The 24,729-nt window shown below is 38.4% G+C and overlaps 1 protein-coding gene across 1 annotated transcript in view; it reads right to left on the minus strand.

Annotated features, from left to right (window-relative positions):
* The window catches only part of GC (GC vitamin D binding protein), a 45,104-nt gene extending 22,632 nt beyond the window's left edge, over positions 1-22,472 (minus strand). The window contains exons 1-6 of the mRNA XM_006142906.3: positions 22,262-22,472; positions 7,574-7,643; positions 6,847-6,979; positions 5,067-5,278; positions 3,579-3,711; positions 2,908-3,002 (exon numbers count right to left, since the gene is read on the minus strand). Coding sequence (XP_006142968.1) covers positions 2,908-3,002; positions 3,579-3,711; positions 5,067-5,278; positions 6,847-6,979; positions 7,574-7,643; positions 22,262-22,319 — 701 coding nt within the window. The 5' untranslated portion in view covers positions 22,320-22,472. The remainder of the gene's footprint in view (positions 1-2,907; positions 3,003-3,578; positions 3,712-5,066; positions 5,279-6,846; positions 6,980-7,573; positions 7,644-22,261) is intronic.
* Positions 22,473-24,729: the final 2,257 nt, after the last annotated feature.

The raw sequence follows: 24,729 nt of genomic DNA on the forward strand, positions 1-24,729 counted from the left end.
CACTGTTGTTGAAAATCATTTGGCTGTATATGCAAGAATTTATTTCTTAGCTCTCTATTCTGTTCCATTGGTCTCTATATTCTTTATTCAAATATCATACCATTTTGATTTACTGTGTGTTTTGAAATCAGGAAGTTTTAGGACTTTAAAGTTATTTTACTGTTGTTGTTTGTTTTAAAGAATGTTTTGGTTATTTGGGATTCCTTGAGATTCTTTATGAACTTTAGTTTTTTTTTTTCTATTTCTGCAAAAACTGCCATTAGGATTTGGATATGAAGTGTATTTAGACTATAGATTATTTTGGGTAGTATGGGCATTTTAACAGAATGAAGTACTCCAAACTACAAGCATGTTATGTCATTTATTTTTTTGAGAGGTTTTTGCTATATGGCACATGCTTGCCAGAAAAACAGAGAAAGACAGAGAGACAGAAAGCAAGAAATCATCCCCCAGGGGGATAGCCATGCCACAATCCCTTCTCCTCTATTCTCCTCTCGGGATCTTGGGCATGCATGTACACACACCCGGTGTGAGTTTAAGCCACCGAGTTCTAGACTCGAACTGTGGTCAACTATATAGGAGTCTAGCAACATAGCCATTACGCCAACTGCTGGTCCCAAGCGTAGTATGTATTTTCATTAATTTTTGTCATCTTCGATTACTTTGAGCAATGTTTTATAATTTTCATGAAATATGAAGTTTCAATATTATTTTAACAAATTTATATGAATATGCCATAATTAATTTGGAGCATTTTCTAAGGACATTTAGAAAATCCTTTAGTTTTAAAAAATATTTTAAAAATTTTATTTTTATTAATTTTATACATTCAATCACTGTACATCACCATAGCTTGTAAAATGAATTTTCCCAGCATGAATACACTGTACACTAGTCCATATAAAGATATTATCGTACATTAACAGACAATCTTCCATTTCTGTGTCCCTTAAATTTCTTGCCTATTTTATCTTTTAGTGGTTTTTACTTAAAAAAAAAAAAAAAAAGATAGAGAGACAGTGGGCAGGCGCTGTGGCCTACAGTTAAAGCAGCTGAATCCTCCATAACTGACCATGGTTCAAATCCTACTCCTGGTAGCCTGAAAAATATGCCAGATGCATGTACATACACGTCCAAAATACTAATGGGATGGAGACATGAAGAAGAGAGTGTGGTGTGACCACACTCTATTTGGGGAGGGGGAATGTCTTCTCCCCCCTCCTCTCTGGAGAACACATGTACTCTTTGACAATTTTTTTTTTTATAATGTGGTAGCAATATTTTTTGACTAAGTCTTTGTTCATCTTCAATACTAATTCCTTGGGGTAAACTTCTACACACTGATGCAAGTATAAGTTAATGATTAATTAAGCAATATATATGGTGGTTTTATCTTATAACTTCCTCTGTTTCATTTGTTAAACTCTCTAATTTCAATGTAAAAGAAGACTAAGGAAAGACTAGAGAAAATGCCCCTATTTGGAAGGCTATTTATTTATTTATCAAAATAATAATTTATTTCATTCCATTTATTGTTGTTACTTATTTACCAGAGAGAGACAGAGAGAGAGAGAAAAAGGGAAAGTGAGAAAGCAAGCTGTCAGGTCTGGGACTTGAACCCCAGTCAGCCATGTGGGAATCCAGTGCCTTTAACAACCATGGCACCTGTCAGCCCTGATTTTATTTATTTATTTTTTGAAGAGAGATTTGTTTTTGCTATAGGGCATGTGTGCTCACTGGGGAGACAGAGAGATGGAAAACTGGAAATCACCCCCCAGGGAGGATGGCCATGCCACATCCCTTATCCTGCACTCTTTTCTTGGGATCTTGGGCATGCACGCATGTGCCGAGCCTGGCATGAGTTTGAATCACTGGTTCTGGGACTCAAAGCAGTTGACTATGTCCAATGATGTAATCATTACGCCATCTGCTGGTTCCTTGCAAGGTTATTTTTAAAGAATGCATGAAAGTAGTTTCTATTCCTATCACAGAAGCTTATTATCAATTGCCAGCAAGATATAGGTTTCTCCATTATCATTCGAGAAAAAAACGTGGATCAAAGTAGAAGGAATTTAAGAAAATATAAATGGAAAAGCTGGTGGGGTTGCTAGTGGCACAGTGGTTAAGGTGGCTGGATTCTACAGGGCTGATCTCGTGGTTTGAGCCCCAGACCTGGTGACTTGAAAAACACGTTAGATGCATGTTTGCCCAAAGTTTTGAAAGAAGGAGGAAACGGAGAAAAAGGGATTACAGCATGACTATTTGCCATGGGGGTGCTTTTTTAAAAAAGAAAAAAAGAAAGAAAGAGCTGGCAAATCTAGATGTCTGAAGAGATATAAAGAAGTTTAATACAGAAACTTTCAAGATTAAAATATAAAGTTAATAGTAAAGGAGTAACCATACAAAAACCAAAGTGAGGGCTGCAATAATTGAAATATTTAATAATGACATTAAACTCATGGAAGTCAAAAGTTCGTATTATGCAGTGCAAAACTTCATAAACAAGAACTCAGGAAGTCTCCTAGCAAGAAAAAACTGGGTGAGACAAATAACAGATGGCGTACAAAAGGATTATTATTGTGTATATATGTTTTTGCTTTTCTGTTTGTAACACGGGCTAACATGAATGTTGAGGAAACACTTTCTAGTTGCCTATCAGTTTTCCCATAAACAAGTAGATGCAAAAGGTTGATGAAGGCAAATCTCACATTTTACAAAATAGCCTTGTTTCTTATTCATATTCTTTGTAAAGGAAAGAAAGAATTGGGCCATATTTTTTGAGGATTGTCAGAGCTAAGACTGTATGCTCTATCTTCTGTTATAAACACCTTTTTAGAAGACCCTAATATTATGAATAGATAGTGCAGAACCAAACATCTAAACATGATGACAGGGCTGGATCCATACCTGAGCCTTGATTTCTCCTTCCCGTAAGCAGCATATTGTGAGCAGACTCTATTTGACAAGGTGGTGAGAAGTGATAACTGTTTGCTCTGGAGTCTCTAGAAAATAAACGAGAGACTCTCATTAGGTGGTCAAGATCTGGGGAAACTGTGTGCATAAATGGAAAAAAAAAAATCCCAGAGACTATTAATGTCAAAAAATATTTTTTTCAGGACCAGCAGTTAGCGTAATGGCTATGTCGATGGACTCCCATGTAGCCGACCGCCGCTGGACCCGATGGCTTAAACACACGCTGGGCGTGTGTATGTGCGTGCCCAAGATCCCAAGAGGAGAATGGAGGAGAAGGGATTGCGGTGTGACTATTCCCCCTGGGGGGCGATTTTTCGCTTTCTGTCTCTCTGTCTCTGTCTGTCTGGCGAGCACATGCGCCCTATAGCAAAAACCTCTCCAAAAAAAAAATTTTTTTTTTCAATAAACAGCTGAACATTGACCAAAGGAACTTATTGATATTTCTTTTCCAGGGATGGTGTTCTTTTTCACTTAACAAAATTCCTGGTAGGTATTTCAGAAACTTACTGATGACAGGATCTCAGCTTCTACCATGTTTAAAAATAATGCCATTACAATAAGAAAAAAATAGAACACAACTAAGTAATAAGGAAAACGGGGCCTACCTCTTTCAGAAAGCACACAGTGGGGCTAGCGGAGGTACAGCAGGATCCGACCATAGAGAGGTAACTCTTGGTGTAACTCACTAAAAGGGGTAGAGGAGCTTGTCCATAATTACTGGAATATTCATAAATAAATCTGTGAGAGGAAAAAAGAGTAGAATCAGTCCAAACATTTGTGGGAAAACAAAAATCTACTTTTTCATAAATACTTTGATTGAAAAGGATGTACATTACCTTAGTGTATAATTGAAATATCTAAAAAGCACTAAGAATTTAGCGAGAGGATTTTAGTCAATAGATTCATTGAAAAATAGGTTCTATCTCAAATTTCCATGTGGTTTGTATGAGCTATCATTTTTTGAATGGTTCCCAGATTTCATCATTTGTCCCTTTATCCGCTAGCTGACAAGGTTTATCATCCCTGGTAGCTGCTTAACAATTCACCTGTTTTCTGACTCAGTTACAATGAATGTAATTTACAGATGTATGTTTCATCCGATATCTCAGTTTATTATTCTAGTGTATTGCTATGCGTAGTTTTGATTTTTGGCTGAAAGAAATCATTTTAATTTTAGGAATATGAGACCTCATGGATTCCAAGAAATTGAATCTTGGGCAAAATCTTCTTTGAAGATTTACAGGAATGGACTAGCCGAGCAATTTTTGTAAAATTATAACTAATTTGAATGACATTTCTTTTGAATTTTATGTGTATGTGCGTATGCATAATTTTTCATTGTCATTTGATGTCCCATTTTTGTTCATTTTTATGACCGTCCTTATGCATAGACAATAAGAAGTTCAAAGTTATGCACTTACTTTTGTAATGTGCATGTCATGGAAATGTAAAGATGGGGGGGAATTGTTCTTTTCTTATACTTTATTGGAACTTAATAATTTAAAATGCACACGTTAGAACTGGCCCTGTGGTCTAGAGGTTAAGTGGGGCTGGATCCCGGTGGCTGACTGTGGTTTGAATTTTGACCCTGGATTTTGAGAAGCACATCATATATGTGTGCTCTGAATCCTGACAGGATAGAGAAATGGGGGAGAAAAGATTGCGGTATGTGAGCACACCCCGTTGGGGAGTTTTTTTCCCCTTCTCCGCCTTAGCTGTTGTTTTCTCTTTCTACCTCTCTGGTGAGTACATGTTCCTTCTGGTAATTAAAAACACTTGAGCTTAAGCAAGGACCTCTAGCATGGAGAATGACAGTAAGGGCTGTCAAATATTTGGAATGGCGTCACGTGGACAGGGATCCACTGCTTCTGCCTCAGATAATAGGACTAGGGCTAGTGGATAGGAATTTGGGAAATGGGTCCTATCTGTGTCTTAAAAAGGCATTCCCAGCAATCAGCATTGAGAGGGAGAGGGGCTGTCCCAAGTGAGAGTCAAATTCCATTATTGGAAGTTGTCTCAGTTGCTGTAGAAGAGGTGCATTCTGATACGTTAGACGCTGAAGTTGTATTTATGATTATCATAGAGCAGCTTACTGGTCAGCAAATTCTTTTGGATCTTTCCTGAATGCCTCACAGATTTCATCATTTGTTGGCTCCACATAGGTAGGAAATTCCTGTGGCTGGTGCTTCAGGGCTGCCATGCAGAGTTTCTGTTCAAGGCCCTCTTTGGTACAACACTCAGGGGTTCCTGGATGCACTGGAAATGGGGAGTCACTTTCACAGGATCTGGCAGATAGTGCTGAGGTCTGGAATGAGAAAAGAAGGAAAGAAAAAGAAAATATAAATAAATATATATTATGTATATAATTCCATTTTCCATGAACTTTTTGAAACACTCGCTTATAAATTGCCAGTTTCTCTGTTCTAAGTGGCTGTAACTTTCAGTAACTTATGCTCCTGCTTTTAAACATTGCTCTGTGTGTGTGTGTGTGTGTGTGTGTGTGTGTGTGTATGTATGTATGTGTATGTGTATGTTTATGCAAGTTTCCAGGCTGATAGTTCTCTACTTAGTATTCTAATCTCTTCACATGCACTCTCTCTTCATATACAGAACCTAGTATATGTATATTAGGCAACTTTCAACCTCTAAATAATTTGAGGCCAGCATTAAATTATTTGGGGTACTGTTCTAAGTGGCTGTAACTTTCAGTAACTTATGCTCCTGCTTTTAAACATTGCTCTGTGTGTGTGTGTGTGTGTGTGTGTGTGTGTGTATGTATGTATGTGTATGTGTATGTTTATGCAAGTTTCCAGGCTGATAGTTCTCTACTTAGTATTCTAATCTCTTCACATGCACTCTCTCTTCATATACAGAACCTAGTATATGTATATTAGGCAACTTTCAACCTCTAAATAATTTGAGGCCAGCATTAAATTATTTGGGGTAGTTGGTACTAGTCCAAGCATGATAACAAAGGTGTGGATGGACTTTTCAGCTATACAACATGTATTGGAATTATTTCAAGAGGTTCACAAGTCAATATTTGAGAGTCTTAAATTTATTGTAATAAGAAACTCAGCTTTTATGGGACCAGCAGTTAGCGTAATCCCTATGTCGCTGTAGCCACCCGTGGTTTGAGTCCCAGATTCGGTGGCTTAAACTTACGCCGGGCGCGTGTCCGTGAGTGCTGAAGATCCTGACAGGAGAATGGAGGAGGAGAAGGAATTGTGATGTGGCCATCCCCCTGGGGGGTGATTTCCCTATAGCAAAAACCTCTCCAAAAAAAAAAAAAAGAAAGAAACTCAGCTTTTGAGTCAGATCTTGATTTATAGCCAATATCAACTTCTTTTTTTTTTTTTTTTTTGGAAAGGTTTTTGCTATAGGGCGCGTGCGCTCGCCAGACAGACAGAGAGAGAGACAGAGAAACAGAAAGTGAGAAATCACCCCCCAGGGGGGATGACCATGCCGCAATCCCTTCTCCTTCCATTCTCCTCTCGGGATCATGGGCATGCACGCACACGTGCCCGACATGAGTTTAAGCCTCTGGGTCCGGGACTCAAACTGCGGTCAACTACATGGCAGTCCTGCAACATAGCCATTATGCTAACTGCTGGTCCCAATATCTACTTCTTATTAGCAATATATATTTAGTAAATCAGTAAGTTAATTTATAATCCAGTTTTCTCATTTGAACTGTGAAATAATGGCTAAAATTGACTCATTGTATTAGAATAAGCCTGAGCTATAAGCATAGTTGACTTTGTATTTTCCCCAATCTAGCAGTAGAGGGGTTGCTGTCTAAAATTTCCCCAAGACATGGCAAGAAGGCTTCCTCCTCTGGCCACAGAGAGATGGCGGGCCATATAAACCTACCCTGGTGTCATAGCAGTTGGGGTCAGCCCCTTCAGCACAACAGGTTTCGGTCAAGGAGACAACTTCCTTCACGAGCTGACTGATCTGTTCAAACGTGCCACTGGGAAATTTTCTGCTGTATAGGACTAGTGATCTGAGGGCAACAATACACCAATATATTAATTAGAAGTGAAAAGTCATTCACAGTTTTGCACATACTAAAATATGAGTTCTGTTCAATTTTAAATGGAATACTGCCTCTGTTTTGTTTTGTTTTTGTTTTGTTTTTTAATTGGCTAATGAAAACAATTTGAGGTTTCATTTAAAAACTATTTTTTCACTCTGGGTAAATAAATCTTGAAAGTGATAGAAATTAAACTTGTGGGTTCCATCAAACCAGTCTGGTATTGTCTTTTTCAAGCCTTCCCAGATGAACATTTCAGTATCTCAAGGTCTTTGCCAGAGTCCTAACCTTTGAAAATGAAGCTTACTTATTGTCTCCTAACTCATTAATAAACTGACTGGTAACAAGTTCTTGGACCACAGTAAGCACAATTCAACTAGAATCTTTGGATGTCTTCCATCTGCCTCACACCTCTGCCCACGCTGACCCTGAGGTTATATCCTCTTACCCTTAGCAGAGATCAGTTCGACCCTCTAACCCTCCATGCTGCGTTGACCTTACCTCCCACTCGGTTTTGTTCAAGGTTAAGTAAACAAGACAGTGAGCTGGATACTGTGCACTTACAGAGTTGTGAAGTCTTCCTTCCCCAGACTGATAAATTCTTTGCATACTTTTTCCTTTTCATAATCTCGGCCTAGGAACCAGAAATACAAACATTTGTATCTGTTCACTTTCATGACTATTATATTAAATGTGCATGTATAAAGTGGGGCCAGCAGGTGGCATGGTGGTTAAGGTACTGAACTCTCACATGGCCAATCATGGTTTGAGTCCCAGACCTGTCGGCTGGCTCTCTCTCTGTCTCTCTCCCTCTTCTATCTGGTAAAGGCACATGCCCTGTAGAAAAATTTAAAGATAATAATAATAAATAAAATTAAATAATTCTCCAAAAAAATAAGGTGTCTCTTAATATAGTCTATGGTGAAAAGACCATCTCAATATCTATATGCAATTTCATTTTTTGGGTACCTTCCTTGGTATTTTTCTCATAATAGACCAAAAGTTTATGGTATGTTATTATAGTTAAATGGATGACAGAAAATAAATAAAAGGAGAAAAAGAGCAAACTAATACTGAAAGGAGACAGGTCAAATGATACATCTCAATGAGGAAGTAAGAAGATATTAATATGGCAACCATTCTTTTTCTCCTTCCCTCTAACTCTTCTTTTATTGTCAGTTTAACCTAAGACCTCAAAGGAAAAAAATAAATAAGTGAAGAATATGTCTCTATTCCAGAGTGAGGGCCAGCTCCCCCCTCTACACACACACACACACACACACACACACTAATGTGGGCCTTTGTGAGGAGGGGAGCATGAGAGTGTGTGCTGCCACCTGGCTCAGTTACCACCTCCAGGCTTGTAAAGGAAGGCTGGCAATTCTGTTGGGAAGCATTAGAAACTAGGCAGACTATTTTATGAAGGGGAGCTGGCAGGTGGCATAGAAGTTAAGGTGTTGGATTATTGGTGGCTGACTGGGTTCAAGTCCCAGACCTGGCGGCTTGCTTTCTCACTTTCTTTCTAGTTAAAATTTAAAAAAATAATATAAATAAATAAATAATTAAAACAAAAGCCCTTTAAAAAATATATATGAAAGGAATATTTTGTGGAAAAAAAATGCTCAGTGTGGTGAGTCTGGGTAATGGCAGAGAGCTTCCCATGACTTTAAGTATAGAGAGGGGCTTCAAGGAAGCTTCTCATTAACCTTAAGAAGTAGTCCTGGTGGGCCAGCAGTTGGCATATTGGTTAAGGTATTGGCCAATTCCAGTTCAAGTTCTGGATCTGGCAATTTGAAAACCTTGCCGGTGTATATACATGCGTGCCCAGAATCCCAAGTGGACAATGGAGGAGAAGGGATTGTGGCATGGCCCACCCCTGTGAGATTGGGGGGTGATTTCTCACTTTTCCTCTCTCTGTGTCTTTCTATTGCTCTCCAGTAAGCGCATGCACTCTGTGGCCAAAACTTTAAATAAATAAATAAATAAATAAATAAATAAATAAATAAAGCAAGCTCTGGGAATTTGGTGTACAATGGACAAGTTGGAGTAATCTAAAAGCTGAGGGGCTGGTTAAGTGGCTTGAAACCAAGGAGAGGACTGTGGGTTTGAAGGTGTGATGTGGCCTGCAGACCTGACATCTGTCATGCTTCAGGCAGGAAAACAAGCTAGCCTGGAGCTGTCTTCAATAGTCATTTATCCCCTCAATAAGCTCTTTCTAGAGGGTAGTGGGTTGCCAACAGAGGGAAACCTCTGATGCACATGAGTTGAAAATCAGGGGACCCTGGGGACTATCAGGTGGTGTACTGGTTATGTTGCTGGAATCCCACATAGTCACCCAGACCAGGTGGCTTAGAACTCATGCCAGGCACACGTACATGTGTGCCCAAAATCCTGAGAGGAAAATGGAGGAGAAGAGATTGTGGCATGGCCATCTCCACTTGGGGGTGATTTCTCACTTTCTCTCTTTCTGTCTCTCTGGTGAGCACATACATCCTATAGCAAGAATCTCTTAAAAAAAAAAAAAAAGACATAAAAGAAAATCAGGGGCCCAAAAGGGAGTTCTAAAGTTTTAAGAGGTCCCGGGGAACTAGCAGGTGGCATGGTAGTAGTTAACACACTGGACACTGCCACTTGGTCCACCATGGTTTGAGTCCTGGACCTGCTCTCTCTTTCGTCCTGGACCTGGTGGCTTGCTTTCTCACTTCTCTCTCTCTTGCTGTGTCTCTCTCTGGTCAAAATAAAATAAATGAGGGACTAGCGGTTGGTGTAATGGCTATGTCGCTGGACTCCCATGTAGTTGACCATGGTTAGAGTTTCGGACCCGGTGGCTTAAAGTCATATGAAGCACATGTGTGTGCGTGCCCAAGATCCCGAGAGGAGAATGGTGGACAAGGGATTGCGGCATGGCCATCTCCCGTGGGGGGCGGGGTGATTTCTCACTTTCTGTCTCTCTGTCTCTCTCTGGAGAGCACATGTGTCCTATAGCAAAAACCTCTCAAAAAAAAAAAAAACCAGTAAAATAAATGAATGGATACATAAAATTAAATAATTCCTTTAAAAAAAAAGTTTTAAGAGATTCTTTGAGTATGGTAAATCTCAAGGCATAACAAGAGAGAGAACTCCAAATAACCCACTAAGAGAAAATGGCAGCTTCAGACATTTGCTTGAGCAGAGGAACACTAGCTCAGCACTGCTCATACATTAGTTTTTCCTGCTGTCCTTCCTACTAGCTTTGCCCTTCTTCGTTAGTCCTGGAAGAGCCAGAAGTAGCCCAGAGAGTAGGAGGAAAGGGGAAAGGAAAACGGGCAGAGGAAAAAGAGAGGCTAGTGTCGGTGTTCTCTTTTCCCACTATAGACAAGAGGACTGAAAGGGACCTGACCTAGGCAGTAGCTTCAACTTTGAATCAATTTATGATGTTTTGACTGTTGAATACAAAAGACATTCTGATGACTGTACTGAAGTTGTTATTTTGGAGTTGAAAGGACCAGAGGTACTTTTTTGTTATTTGAGAGTGAATTAAAAAAAAAAAAATCAGAATTTTCTCTCCAGACCATTGAAGCAGTGGGAAGAGCTTGTTCCCACAGGTGGAGAGGAGCCCCAAACTGATGGTGAGGGCCACCTGTTATACACGCAACAAGGTGGACAGGTAGAGGCCAGTCAGTGTGATCCTTCCCTGATTCCTCATTTATGCAAATAAATCTAGGAAATTTTCCAGCACTCCATGATACTATATCTTCTGAAACAGTATAACAAGTATGCAAGGAGACTTCCAAAAACTTAATGGAAATGCATATTAAGATAACACTATGCATGGATTTCAATTTGTAAACTACATAGGGGCCAGCAGGTGGTATGGTGGTTAAGACACTAGACTCCCATAGGGCTGATCATGGTTCAAGTGCCAGATCCAGTGGCTTAAAAATCACACTATGTGTATGTGTGCACCCAAAATTCCAGGAGGAGAATGGAGGAGAAGGGACTGTGGTGTGGCCATCCCCTTGAAGGGTGGTTTCTCATTTTCCTTTTCATGGTCTCTCTCTCTCTGGTCAGTATATATACCCTATGGTAAAAACTTTAAAAACTACATAAACAAAATATGAATCTAAATAAACTCATGCCTTAATTCCATTTTTTTCATGAACTTTTTGAAGTTCTTCCATCTAAATTTGCTTACTCGCTGTTCTAAGTGGCCTTAACTTTTAGTAATTTATGCTCCTGGCTTTGAACATTGGGGAAGTCACCTTAGGTGACATGATGACAACTTCTGCTGTGTGTTTTACCTCCCTGATGTCCCTACCTAATAATTATAATTCTGTGAAAGTCTACATGTCCAAACAGGAGGAAATTTTTGTTTTTATGGTTTGTAGTGCAAGTGTTGGTTGAATACAGGCTAGGAGGGTTTTTTTTTTCTTTTTTTTTAACATTTTCTTTATTGCTATTATTATTCATTTCTTTAGGATGTGTTAGACTTAAGGATGGAAATTGCTTTTATAAAAAGGTGTTACACTGTATTTTTCAGGTGGATGACCAAAAATATAAAGTGGGAAATGTCAAAAATAAGAGACAAAGACATTCTTAAACAGCATGTTGTAATAAAGGATCAACTCAAATAATAGCTGGGGTGGGGGGTGGAGGAAGAACCCACATGTTCCAGTCTATCATTGTCTTGGATGCTAGGACAAGGTGGTTGCATTGATAAAGTTAGTGGTCCGTGGGATACAGAAAGAACCTTGCAACAAACTTCTGTGATGGCCGAGAACCTTCACAACTAACACATTTTCTCAAATATATTGATTCGTTGACCTGGCTGGATATTGTGACAGGTTCAAAGGTCAAAGTAAGGCAGAAAATTCCTATTAATCATTAATGCTATTCTGTGGGGCTGATGATTAGAACATAGAGGAAAAGAATGTAGGTTAGAGCTGTTTTTATTTAGTGCAGACCTGCTAAAGGGTATTTTATGTTGCTCCTAAAATGTAGCTAGAAAAATGGCTGGCAATTATAAGGCAATAGATTTTTATTACAAGGAATCCTAAATGTGATACAGGAGGTAGCCTCATTTACATCAAGAAAATTTTCCAGAAATGATAAATTAGTCCCTTTTAGAAATAGAAGATTATATGGAATCTTTTTTTTTTCCCTAAAACTTACTATGTTTTAAGCTGCAAAAAGTAGCTCAAGTAAGAACTCCTTCCCTTTTTTTAAATTTTTTTTGAGGTTTTTGCAATAGGGTGCGTGTGCTCGCCAGAAAGACAGAGAGACAGAAAGCGAGAAATCACCCCCCAGGGGGGATGGTCATGCCGCAATCCCTTTTCCTCCATTCTCCTCTCGGGATCTTGGGCAAGCACGCACACGTGCCCGGACTCGAACCTCGGTCAACTACATGGGAGTCCAGCGACATAGCCATTATGCTAACTGCTGGTCCCAAGAACTTCTTCCTTTTAATGCATATGAGCCAACTTCATTTAATAAACTACCAGAAAGGGTCATTTTTGCTAATAATTTTATTGTGATCATTCAATAGCATGCAAAGTGCAACCCTATATTCAAATGGCATAGGGCCAGTAAACATTCTGAGAATATTTCATTGCTAACCAAGTAGATTTAGGTTTAGATTTTCTCATGTTATAGAAAGTAGTTCCATTTCTTTTGTTGCGGGAATGTACGTGTGGCATGTGAAGGTGTATAAATGAGACCTAAAGATTACTCTTTTTTATTTTAAAGAATTGTTTATTTAATTTTACTTATTATTATTATTTTTATTTTTATTTTTTGGAGAGGTTTTTGCTATAGGGTATGTGCGCTCACCAGAAAGACAGAGATAGAAAGCGAGAAATCACCCCCCTAGGTGGGATGGCCATGCTGCAATCCCTTCCTCTCCATTCTCCTCTTGGGATCTTGGGCACGCACGCACATGCGCCCAGCATGAGTTTAGGCCACGGGGTCCGGGACTTGAACCATTACTCTAATGGACATATCCATTAGAGTAGTAATGGACATATCCATTACTCTAACTGCTGGTCCCTAATTTTACTTATTATTATTATTATTATTAAACTTGCTAGAGGGTGTATGTGCTCACCAGAGAGAGACAGATAGGAAAAGCAAGAAAGCAAGTCACCGGGTCCGGGACTCAATCTGTGGTCACCATGTGGGAGTCTAGTGCCTTAATCACCACACCACCTCCTGTCCCTGAACAGTCTTAATTAAATCAACTTATTGTGTTTGTGCACAGATACTGCAGAATCCATGGGCACTATATACTGCTTTGGTTAGTATGCATATTGATAACAGAGAAGTGGGTTATTAGGTGAACTGCCTAAGGCTTAAAGTGTTCTTAGAACCATTTTAGCTGGAGTAACCTGGATCTAGTATTAAAAGGACTGAATTTTGTTCCATTGACTCACACTCAGAAAACTACATATGAATTTGCGAAGATCAATATAAATATAAAAAAAATCAAATGAACTTTTATATAATAGTGATTAAAAATGTCAAAGAAGATATAAGCAAAAGAAAGACTAAACAATGAAATAAAGTGTTAATCACTGCTTCTCGGCTTTGGGCACATTGAGAAAGTTCAGGAGAAAAATCTAATCTAAACTGCTCTTATAAAAATAACCTGTAGAGGAAGCTGTTGCATCATGATGTTTCTGGTAGAATGTTTATTGGGTTGTCTGGAAAGTCATGACACACTTTTGCATAGAAAAACATTAAAATACACCATGACTTTCCTGACAACTTAATATTTCTGATTTGAAAAAGTCATTTATCCAAAGAGAAGATAACTAGCTCAAATCCTAAGCAAATAGAGATTAAGATAACTAGCTTAAATCCCAAGCAAATATAGATCAATCATTTTCTCATAGTGCAAAACAAAGTAACTATTAACGTTTATTTGCGTTGTAATTAAGTATTTCAGATTGTTTCCTCATTACATGAATTATTGCTTAATAGTTTTTGTTATTGTTTTATATTTTTTATAGCAGTTGAGCTTACCTTCATTCATATAACTAGTAGCTAAGTCACATCTCAAATGACTCGTAAATGATAAGCTCTGTTCTTTAATGTACCCTTTGGTTATAAAGAGAGTGATTTGGACTTTGACATGGTACCAGTAAATATTGGCATAATCTTAGTGACTTTGGTGAAATTATTTTCACATTGACTTGGTACCAAATGTTTGCAAACTTCATTAACAGATTTTTTGCTTTTTGAAACAGTATGTCCCATTTTCACCTACATTGTGAAACATTCTGGTAAGTCCTGTCTAATTCTGGACTACTCTAAACAAATTTAATGTCCTTTTGGGAAATCTTTGCTGCTTCATGCGCTTTTTCTCTCTCAACAAATCTGACAATATTTATTCATATATGCAGCAGGTAATTTTTTTTAAAAAAATTTATTTGTCAAAGGATACACGTGTTCTCCAAAGAAAGGCAGAGAAAGTGAGCACCTCCCAATGGGACCGAGGTCACACTGCAATCCTTTTTTTCTCCATTTCTTCATCTTATCAGGATTTGGGGCATGTAGGCTCATGCATACTAACACAAACCACTGGAACCATGATTCAAACTGCAGTAAGCCATGTGGATCTGGTTCTTTGTGCTCTGTTCTTAGCTGCTGTGCTGTAGGGCTGGCCCTACAGATATTAATTCTTTGTTATTATTTTTTATTTTATACATTTAATCACAACACATCACTTTGCTTGTAAGTTGAATTACCCAACATGAATATACTTCACACCAGTCCAGTCGAGGATATAAAACACATTATCATCAATAAATAATAATGTACTTCTGTGTCCCATAAATGTCCTGCCTTCTCTAGTTTCCTCCTTAATTTCCTTCCTTACACTCTCCTCCTTCTCCCACCCTCCTCTCATATTGTCTCCAGAATCTATAACCATTTTTAATGCCCCTATGTCTTCCAATCTCTCAGTTTCCACCATAGAGTGCAGACAGTTGGTTTGTGAGGAACAAAATAGAGACCCCAGAAATAACCCCCCAAACATACAGCCAACTGATTTTTGACAAAGGGTACCGGTCAATCCACTGGGAAAAGGAAAACCTCTTCAGCAAATGTGCTGGAAAAACTGGATATTCACCTGCAGAAAGATGGATCTGAACCCCTACCTCTCACCATTGACAAAAATTAGCTCAAAGTGGATCGAAGAAAAAGGGGATCGAAAATCTATACCAAAGACAAAAAAAAAAAAAAAAAAAGTGCTGGTGTGGATGTGGTGAAAGGGGAATTCTCCTACGCTACTGGTGGGAATGTAAATTGGTCCAGCCACTATGGAGAACAATTCAGAGGTTCCTCAAAGACCTTCAAATAGAACTACCATATGATCCAGCAATTCCACTCCTGTGTATCTACCCAAAGGACAGAAGAACTTTTAATCAGAAAAGTGCTTGCACATCAATGTTTATTGCTGCATTATTCACAATTGTTAAGACATGAAACCAACCCAAATGCCCATGAAGAGATGAATGAACTGAAAAACTGTGACACATATACTCTATGGAATACTACTCAGCCATGAAAAAAAAACAAACTAGATCCTGGCTTTTGACAGAAAGTGGATGAGTATAGAAGATTTACTGCTGGGTGTAGCAAGGCAGGCTAAGAAGGAGAGACATTGTATGTCCCCACTTAATATATACCAAGTGTTCACACTCTATGACTGAAACTGAATGACTAAAGGATATATAAACACCGTAAATGGTTGTGAATACCAGATACGGTGTGAGAAGAGGGTGAGTAAAGGAGTAGAGTCTAAGGAAGGACATTTAGAAGAAAAATAGAGAGGTAAAGCATTAATGAGACAAAGAAATGTGGTATTATCTGTTGAAGATAACTTTATAGTATTATCAACTTGATTGAGGAGAAATGTACACATGTTGGAATATTCACTTTGCAAGCTAAATAACGTAATTGAATGTATAAAAGAACTTTAAATTAAAAAATTTACTACTTCTAGGACATTTTGTGTGTCCTTAATGAAAGATAATTTTTTTCTTTAATATTAAAAACTACTTTGTAAGATTAGTACTTTAATAATCTTAATTTTGTGATATTACACAAAACATATATTGAACATTTATTGTTCTGTTGTCCAAAAAGTCATGATGCATTTTTGCATAGAAAAACAGAAAAAGAGGTCAAGACATTTCTTTCTTTTTTTTTTTTTTAAGAGAGATTTTTTGCTATAGGGCATGTGCATTTGCTGGAGAGATAGACAGACAGAGAGACACGTGCGGGGATGGCCATGCTACAATCCCTTCTCCTCCATTCTCCTCTTGGGATTTTGAGCACACACACCTACGCCTGGCTTGAGTTTTAAGCTGCCAGGTTTGGGACTTAAAATATGGTCCACTATGTGGGAGTTCAGCATCATAACGATTATGCCATCTGCTGGGCCCACATCATGACTTTTCTGATGACCCAAAATATACCAAGTATTATAGTTAAAAAAAATTATAGCAAGGAACAAACATAAAGTACTTCATTTCATGGTATTTCCACTCTACATTGGTTGCAATAAACAAGTGAACAACTAGCTGGTGATAAAGCAGGAAGTACTAAGAAGCAAAATAAAGCAGGTTAAGGGGATAGAGAGTAATGGAATGGTGGGTGCTACCGGAAGTCAGTGGGTACTACTTGAGGTCCGTGGGCCGGTTGTCCAAGAAGTGCTGTTTATAACTGGGGTCAGACAACCTGAAGGAGGGGAGAAAGGCAGCCATGTGAGTATCTGGAGGATCAGTGTTTGAAGGAGAGAGAAGGGCTAATGCAAAGTTCTGGAGTTCAGAGGGTGTGAAAGATTGGATAGTGTGGAGGTTAGCATATCTGGAGCAAAGTAAAAAGAAATAGGAGAGATAAGAAGAGGTGGAGGAGGTAGTGGTAGGCAGATAAAGAAGTCAGGTGACCATAGCTATTGGGGGAGACTGTCATCAATTGGTCATAGGGATCTTATTCTCTTAATCTTCTTTCTATACAGATGAAAGTTGTAGCCTTTTAAAAAATATTTATATTTAATTTTATTTATTACTATTTTAAAATTTGCTCTAGGGCACATGAGCTCACCAGAGAGATAGAGAAAGAGATGGGTAAGAGAGGGAAAGTGAGAAAGCAAGCTGCCAGGTCTGGAACTTGAACTATAGTCAGCCACATGGGAGACTATTGCCTAAACCACCATGCCACCTGCTGACCCTGAAACTTGCAGCCTTTTAAAGAGTGTTCATGCCTATCCTTATATGATAACAGTTACTGCATACCTGGCATTGCACCTCACAATGAGGCGTAATGTTGATTTGCTGATGAAGTGACCTCTCTCTCTGACTTTAGCCCTTGTCTAGAGCTATTTTGACAGGAAAGAGGGAAAAGGAAAAATATATCTCACTCCCCACCCCTAAGGGGACTTACTTCCTTTTTCACAGTTTGATATCATATATAATAAAAATATGTATGCTCAGAACAAAATGTTTAAAACAAAAATGAAAATGTCTACAATAAACACCCAACAACTTGCCATCAGCTCTTATGAACTGCAGTGGTTTATTTCAATGTGTTGGCAATAGTACCTTGGTAATCATGGAGCTTCATCAGCAGCCTTTGTGGCTCATTTATTGGGAAGAGGAAAAGGTACATTGTGGATGAGTTCTGCTCTCCTCCAGTCCTGGGGAATAAAGTCCTGGAGGCAACTGGCAAACACACCATTCTGCCTCTCATGTCAAAAGTGGATCTTTTCTTTCTTAATTTTGTTTTATTTTTAAAAGTTTATTATATTCATGATAATGAGAGAGAGAGAAAGAGAGAGAGGCAGTCATTCTCGACAGGGTCTCCTCACATCATCATCTCTTCTCTTCAGCCCACCAGCTCATTGGGGTCTTGGGCATAGACCCACATGCCTAACAAGTTCAAGCTGATCCAGGAATCCAACCTCATAGTCAGCCCAGTGGTTCCCAGCACTGCAGTTCAGTTTACTACTGGCCATGCTACCATGCTGGTCCCTGAAGTGTGTCTTTTCTTGTAATACTATCCAGATTTGGCAGATTTGGTAAGCTCTTTTCTCCAAGATGTACCCAAAGGCTTGTGAACCAGATCCCAAATGTGAGTCAGTGGGAGAAGATGGGCTAGCTGGAGCCATGTTGATGTTGAGTGCAGCAGTGTCCTTAAGGCCCAAGGTTTCCAAAGAGTAGGTCCATAGGTGCAGACACTTCAGGAAAGAGTCAGTGTTTAGGAAATTGAGTTAAATATGATTTCTTTCCTGGAGAACTACTCAGAATCTTAAGGATAACAAAGACATTGAAAGGCACTAGAAAGGACTACTATATGGCTAATTGCTTAAATATGTTTGGACCCAGAACCTTTCAGGATGAATCTGAGTGACATACACCCTGACCCCAGTGTTCTAGGCAAATGTTGAGAGTGCTCAGTGCTCTAGAACTACCAGGGAGGGAGTACAACAACCTAAACCACTCTACACTCCAAGCCCTCTCCAAAGCCAAGTCCCCTGAACAGCTTTAATCCACATGCTGTATAATTTCCTGCCAGGAGAGAACCTACCTACCTTCCAGGTAACTTGCTGACATGATCTTTAGGTTATACTTAGGTAGCCCAGGTATGATAGACTAGAGGATTGGTACCACGGGACTACTGCCTCCAAATATTAGATATTTATTGCTTATAAATGTATTTCTTATGTCTCAGGACACCATCTACCCTGTGGCACCTGAGTAGAAGGACTGAGATTCAGATGGTCAGAGTTGGCTTGAGGTTTTAGCATCCATTTCTGTAGGGCCTGTGGATTGCTATGAAGATTTTGAAATAGAGAAGGTGGGGTTACTCTTCAATGACACTGTGACCCTTTGGTGAAGCCAATACATTACTGAGTCAGCAACTCTGGATGGTTACTTATGTCCCAGGTTATGGTTTTCCGTACATGATTCAAAGGTCAATCTATTTCTGGATCTTCTCTATGTGAAGACCCTGAGCTAAACCATTACTTCAGTAGGATTTATTTGGATCAGATCTGCCCAAGGGAAATCTTGACCAAGGAAGTAAGCATTCAGGGTTCCTTGGGGCTAGGCCTATCTTATCCACAAAATAATAATAATAATGATAATAATAATAATAATAATAATCGATCAAATTAAAAGATGAGAAAAGGAGCTGCTGGGCAATTCTCTAAAGAAGACCTCTGAATGGCTAAAAAAAGCACATGAAAGCATGCTCAACATCTCTAATCATAAGGACAATGCAAATCAAAACCATAATGAAATATTAGTTAACTCCAGTCAGAATGGCTAACATTAAAAAAAAAAAAAAAAAAAGGAAAGTTCTGGTGAGGCTGTGGTGAGAACTCTCCTACACTGTTGGTGGGAACATAAATTAGTAAAACCACTTTGGAGAACGATCTGGAGATTCCTCAGAAACTTACAAATAGAACTAACATAGACCTCGTAATTCCACTCTTAGATACCCAAAGGCTAGAAAAGCCTCTCATTCGTAAAAACACTTGCACACCCATGTTTATTTCAGCATTATTTGCTCTCACTAGGACATGGGATCAACCTAAATATCCAAAAATAGATGATAGAATTGAAAAAAATGTGGCATATATATTCTGTGGAATACTACTCAGCCATAAAAAATGAAACCCTGACATTTGATACAAAGTGGACCAATATGGAAGACTTAATGCTAAATAAAGCAAGTCAGACTATGAAAGACAGACTTTGTGTGTCCCCATTCAATATACAGTGTGTACTCTCTGTAGCAGAACCTGAAAGTTTGGAAGGTATGGTAGCAGGGAAGACAACTGTAGATACTGAAGATAGTAAGAATAGGGATACTATAGTGGTGAGTAATGGAGGACAGGAGGAGAAAGGGGGGAAAAGTACATTTAATTGACAACAAAATGAAAAGCGATTTGATGATAATGTATATAGTAATGTCTTTGTCTTGACTGATATGCATGGTATTCATACTGGAAAAAGAAATATACACTATAAAGATATATGTGACTAAATGTAAATTAAAATTTTTAAAAAAGAGGTCATACAATGGACACAACCTATTTCACTTTTTATATCCCATTCTATCTCAGAAAGACTTTGTCATCTTACCTAAGAACTCACAGCTTACTTAAGGATCTATGGACTAGACAAAATAAGTAATTAAAATAAGAGTAAGAACAAGAAAAAGTAAATGTGAAAGAATAAGTCAAGAGTAAGGTTATTAGGTATAGTTTAATGATAATTCCTGAGAACACAGATTTTATTCCACTCTTTTCTTTTCTTTTCTTTTTTCTTTTTTTTTGAGAGATTTTTGCTATAGGGCACATGTGCTCACCAGAAAGACAGAGAGAGACAGAGAGACAGAAAGCAAGAAATCACTCCCCACGGGGGAGGGCCACATCACAATCCCTTCTCCTCCATTCTCCTCTTGGGATCTTGGACACATATGCACACGTGCCCGGTGTGAGTTTAAGCCACCGGGTCTGGGACTTGAACTGCATTTGACTACATGGGAGTCCAGCGACATAGCCATTATGCCAATTGCTGGTCCCTTATTCCACTATTTAAATACATTACTAGTATGAATACTGAAGTATGAATTGTGTGAACAACACTAAGTGAAAATTTGATTATTTCTTCTAAACATTAAAGAATCAGACAGAAAAGTAAATTGTAACTGATTTTGGGACATTTCCAAGCTGCAGGATTAATAAAGTTCTATATTTTGCATAATCTCAGCTCATATAATTTCAAAACTTTTAAAACATTATCCAAAAATGAAGACATCATTTGAAAAATAATTTTTATGAAAAGCATAGTTGTCTTGTAGTATATTTCATAGCTACAGACAACAGACAATTCTTTTTTTTTTTTTTTTTGATTTTTGAGAGAGTATTTTTTTGCTATAAGGGTGCATGCACTCTCCAGAAAGACAGAGATAGAAATTGAGAAATCACCCCCCAGAGGGGATGGCCACACCGCAATCCTTTCTCTTCCATTCTCCTCTCGGGATCTTGCACACATATGCACACACACCTGGTGTGAGTTTAAGCCACAGGGTCCGGGACTTAAACTGCAGTCGAATATATGGGAGTCCAACGACATAGCCATTATGCCAACTGCTGGTCCCCTACAGACCATTTTTAAATGTAAAGTGTTTTGAAAAGTCTGACACATTTTAAAATACTGAATATAAAAATATTTTGCCAGAGTACATGTGTTCTCACTGGGAAGAGAGGGAGAGAGTCAGAGACAGTAAGAAAGCATCTCTCGTGGGTAACGGTCACCCTGAAATCCCTCCTCCTCTATCTCTCCATCCTGTCAGGATTTTGATCTTGTATCCACATGCATCTAGAATGTTTTTGCAAGCTGCACAGGGTCCAAAATTTGAACCACATAGTTGGGCATGTGAGATCCAGTCACCGTAACCACCGTACCATGAGCTCATCCCTAAATTAAAATTTTAAAACATGAAGGATTCCTTGAAGAGGCTCAATGAAATCTCATTTGATTTCATGGATCACTGACATAGTAATTATGCTCTACACATTAGAAACATGCTTAGTGGTGGGTCATAGTCTCCATTTGCATTGTCTTTTTTTCCCCCCCACTGGGTGGGGGAGGGGGAGAGAGAGAGAGAGAGAGAGAGAGAGAGATTGATTTTCTTTTGCTATAGGGTGTATGCACTCACTGGAGAGACAGAGCAACAGAGAGAAAGTGAAAAATCATCTCCCAGGGAGAGATGGCCATGTTACAATCTCTTCTCCTCCATTCTCCTCTCAGAATTCTAGGCACACATGCACATGAGCCCAGCGAGTTTCAAGTCACCAGGTCCAGGACTAGAACCGCAGTCAGCCATGTGGGAGTCCTGCATCTTAACCACTATGCCAACTGCTGGCCCCTGCATCATCTTTTAACAGGTGATGAATTTCTAATTTCAAGCCATTTTCTTTACATCTGATTTACCAAAAAAGGGGAAAGAAATAACTTACAAATGATATAATTCCATTTCATTTCTTTTCTGAGATTCTTGTCTGGGATTTTGGCTCTTCCAGCCCAATAGTATATGGCACAGCTGAGCTCAGGTTATCCCCTCTTAGACCCTTTCCTCTGTCCCCAACATAGTTAGTGCTTTTTTCTTTTCTTTTTTTTTCTTTCATATAATTTTTAAAATGGTAACAGAAAATGAAACTAGTAAGAGTTCTTGTAGGTAGACACAAGAGAATCTTACCTCTCTCTAGAGCATGGCCCAGAGCTGCAGCGAGCAGGAGAACCAGGACCCCCTTCATTTTCCTGCCCGTGAACTCTGCAACACCTCTTGCCTTCTGCAGATTACCACGTAAGAGATGACAGCCCAAAGAACCAGTTTCCTTTTACTAAGATTCTTGACTACAAGCTCATCAATTATTAATCGTTGCACAGAAGCAAGGGTCAGTCATCCTTGGCCCAAAAAAGATAAAATAATATCAATCAAGACAAATAGACACTCTAGGGACAACATAGTGGAAAATCTAGGAGATTTTAATCATTAACTTCCATCAGACTGCAGAAGTGCCAAGGTATACAGATGATTTTCCACTGGTATTTTTCTATTCTTTTTTTCTACTGCTGTTTTTCAGTAAAATGTATTTAATGTTTTAGTAAGAGTACATTTTTTTTAAACTCTCTTTACAGGGTTATGTGTTTTCTCTGGAAATTCCCTACCCTTCTCAAGTATACATGGAAAATTGGAGGTTCTTTCTCTTATTTTTCCCTTCACCTATCTGCCTCTTTTTTTTTTCTCTCTTTGTTTATATCTACTAAAATAAGTGTTATCTTAAAATATTGCATATCAGATGCTGTAAGTAATGAGGGGGACAGAGGGAATAGCCAATTCAGCATAAATTCTCAAATCCATCATTTATATGATGTAAAATTTTTAAAAAGAATTATTCATCTAATTTTATTTATTATTATTATTTCACTTGCTATAGGGTACATGCACTCATCTGAAAGAGACAGAGAGGGGAAAGTAAGAAAGCAAGCTACCAGGTCTTAAACTCAAAACAGTGGTCAGCCATGTGGGAGTCAGCACCTTAACCACCACGCCACCTTCTGGCCCAATGATGTAAAATTTTTACTTGAGATGATGGCCCAGTACTAAATTTACATTTAGGTACTATGTAATACACTTTCAGAAGAATATTCTTGATGTGAAGTAACAACATCTAGGAAAGTTAAATGACCTGTGCGCAATTCTAAAAAGTAAATTTGTGACAAGTCTTGGACCCCATAAGTTGGTTTAGAGCTCTTTTTATTACTATTATACAAGCAGTATATTTTGTGATAGTGTAACTGAGAGGTCACATTGGTTATGTAGGACATGGAATCCAACATCTTCATTTTGCAAGTAGATTGTGCAATTTGTCTAAAGAGGTAGGTACAGGGGTTGATTTTTTTTTTTTTTTTTGAATCAGTCCCCTTGGATTTTTGCGGTAGCCCTCTTTTTAGCAAACAGCCAAGTGCAGGTCAATACACAGGCTCTGGGTTCAAATCCCTACTCAATTCTTGTTGCTATGTAAACTCGGGAAATTTATTTGACCTCTCTAGACCTCATTTTCTTTGGATGCAATGTGATGATAACTGAGTAGCTTTGTCATAAGATTGTCATGAGGTTAATGAAGAGAATCCATGTATAGTGCTGACCCTAGGATCTAGCACATAGTAGCACGCATCCATGTTACCTATCACTCTTATTCTAATTATTGTCACTTTCCCTTAGTAGCCCTCTAAATTTTTAGTATCTGAGAAGTCCGTTGGACCTAATGAAGCCTAAAATTCAGTGGAAGATTTTAAAGCCAGCTCCATGTCCTGGTCTCACAGAAAAGTGATTCAGAATTCTCTTATCAATTCAGTAGTTAAAGATTAACTGCATAGGCAGATTCCATGACAATGTCAATAAACCACATTGAGCAGTTACCTTTTTAGTGAGATCCTTCATCTCTCTATATTGAAAACATGTGAGTGTTACCTTCAGAAAATAGGGTCAGGCTAGTTGGAGAAAAGTAACTAAGAGTTAAAGCCGAGATATCTGTAAGGTGAGTGGAAATCCAAATGGTAGAGAAACTACAGATAGTAACCCTTGCAAGAGATCATATGGGAAGACGCTTTCTTGTATTAGGACCAACTGTATCTTGTTCAAGGATGCTACAAATCTTCTAAATGTTCCTTTTCCTTTTGGCCCAATTCCCTCATTTAATTTACAAGTTAATTGAAAAACATGTTTTAGTCTTACTTTTAAATTATTTGAAAATACACTCTAAGTACTAAAACATTTTAAAGTACTAAGAACGCTGGAACTCAAAGGGAGTAATTGTTAACACGTTAGTATTTTTATTTCTATTTTTGAGATCCATTTTATACTTTTATATCCTTTTCAGTTTAATAGTACTTCAGTAATCTGTTGAGGATTAGTTCATTCAAAGATACACCTGGGTTATTTCCCATGAATTTTGCTATAGAGTTTAAGACCAGCCTCAACTGCCATCTATTAAAATGTAACTTTCTCTCTTTTTGCAATAACACTTACCCCTTTGTTTAATGATGAACTACATGGAGCAAGAATTGCAACATCGCATTTGGGTGTCCTCTTAAGAAATCTCTATGCCAGCTGCTGAGTGCATTCTTTTAGCTATGTTTATCTTTTGCTAACTGGAAATG

The sequence above is a fragment of the Tupaia chinensis genome, unplaced genomic scaffold (assembly GCF_000334495.1).
Source record: "Tupaia chinensis unplaced genomic scaffold, TupChi_1.0 Scaffold000086_1, whole genome shotgun sequence".
Lineage (NCBI taxonomy): Eukaryota > Metazoa > Chordata > Mammalia > Scandentia > Tupaiidae > Tupaia > Tupaia belangeri.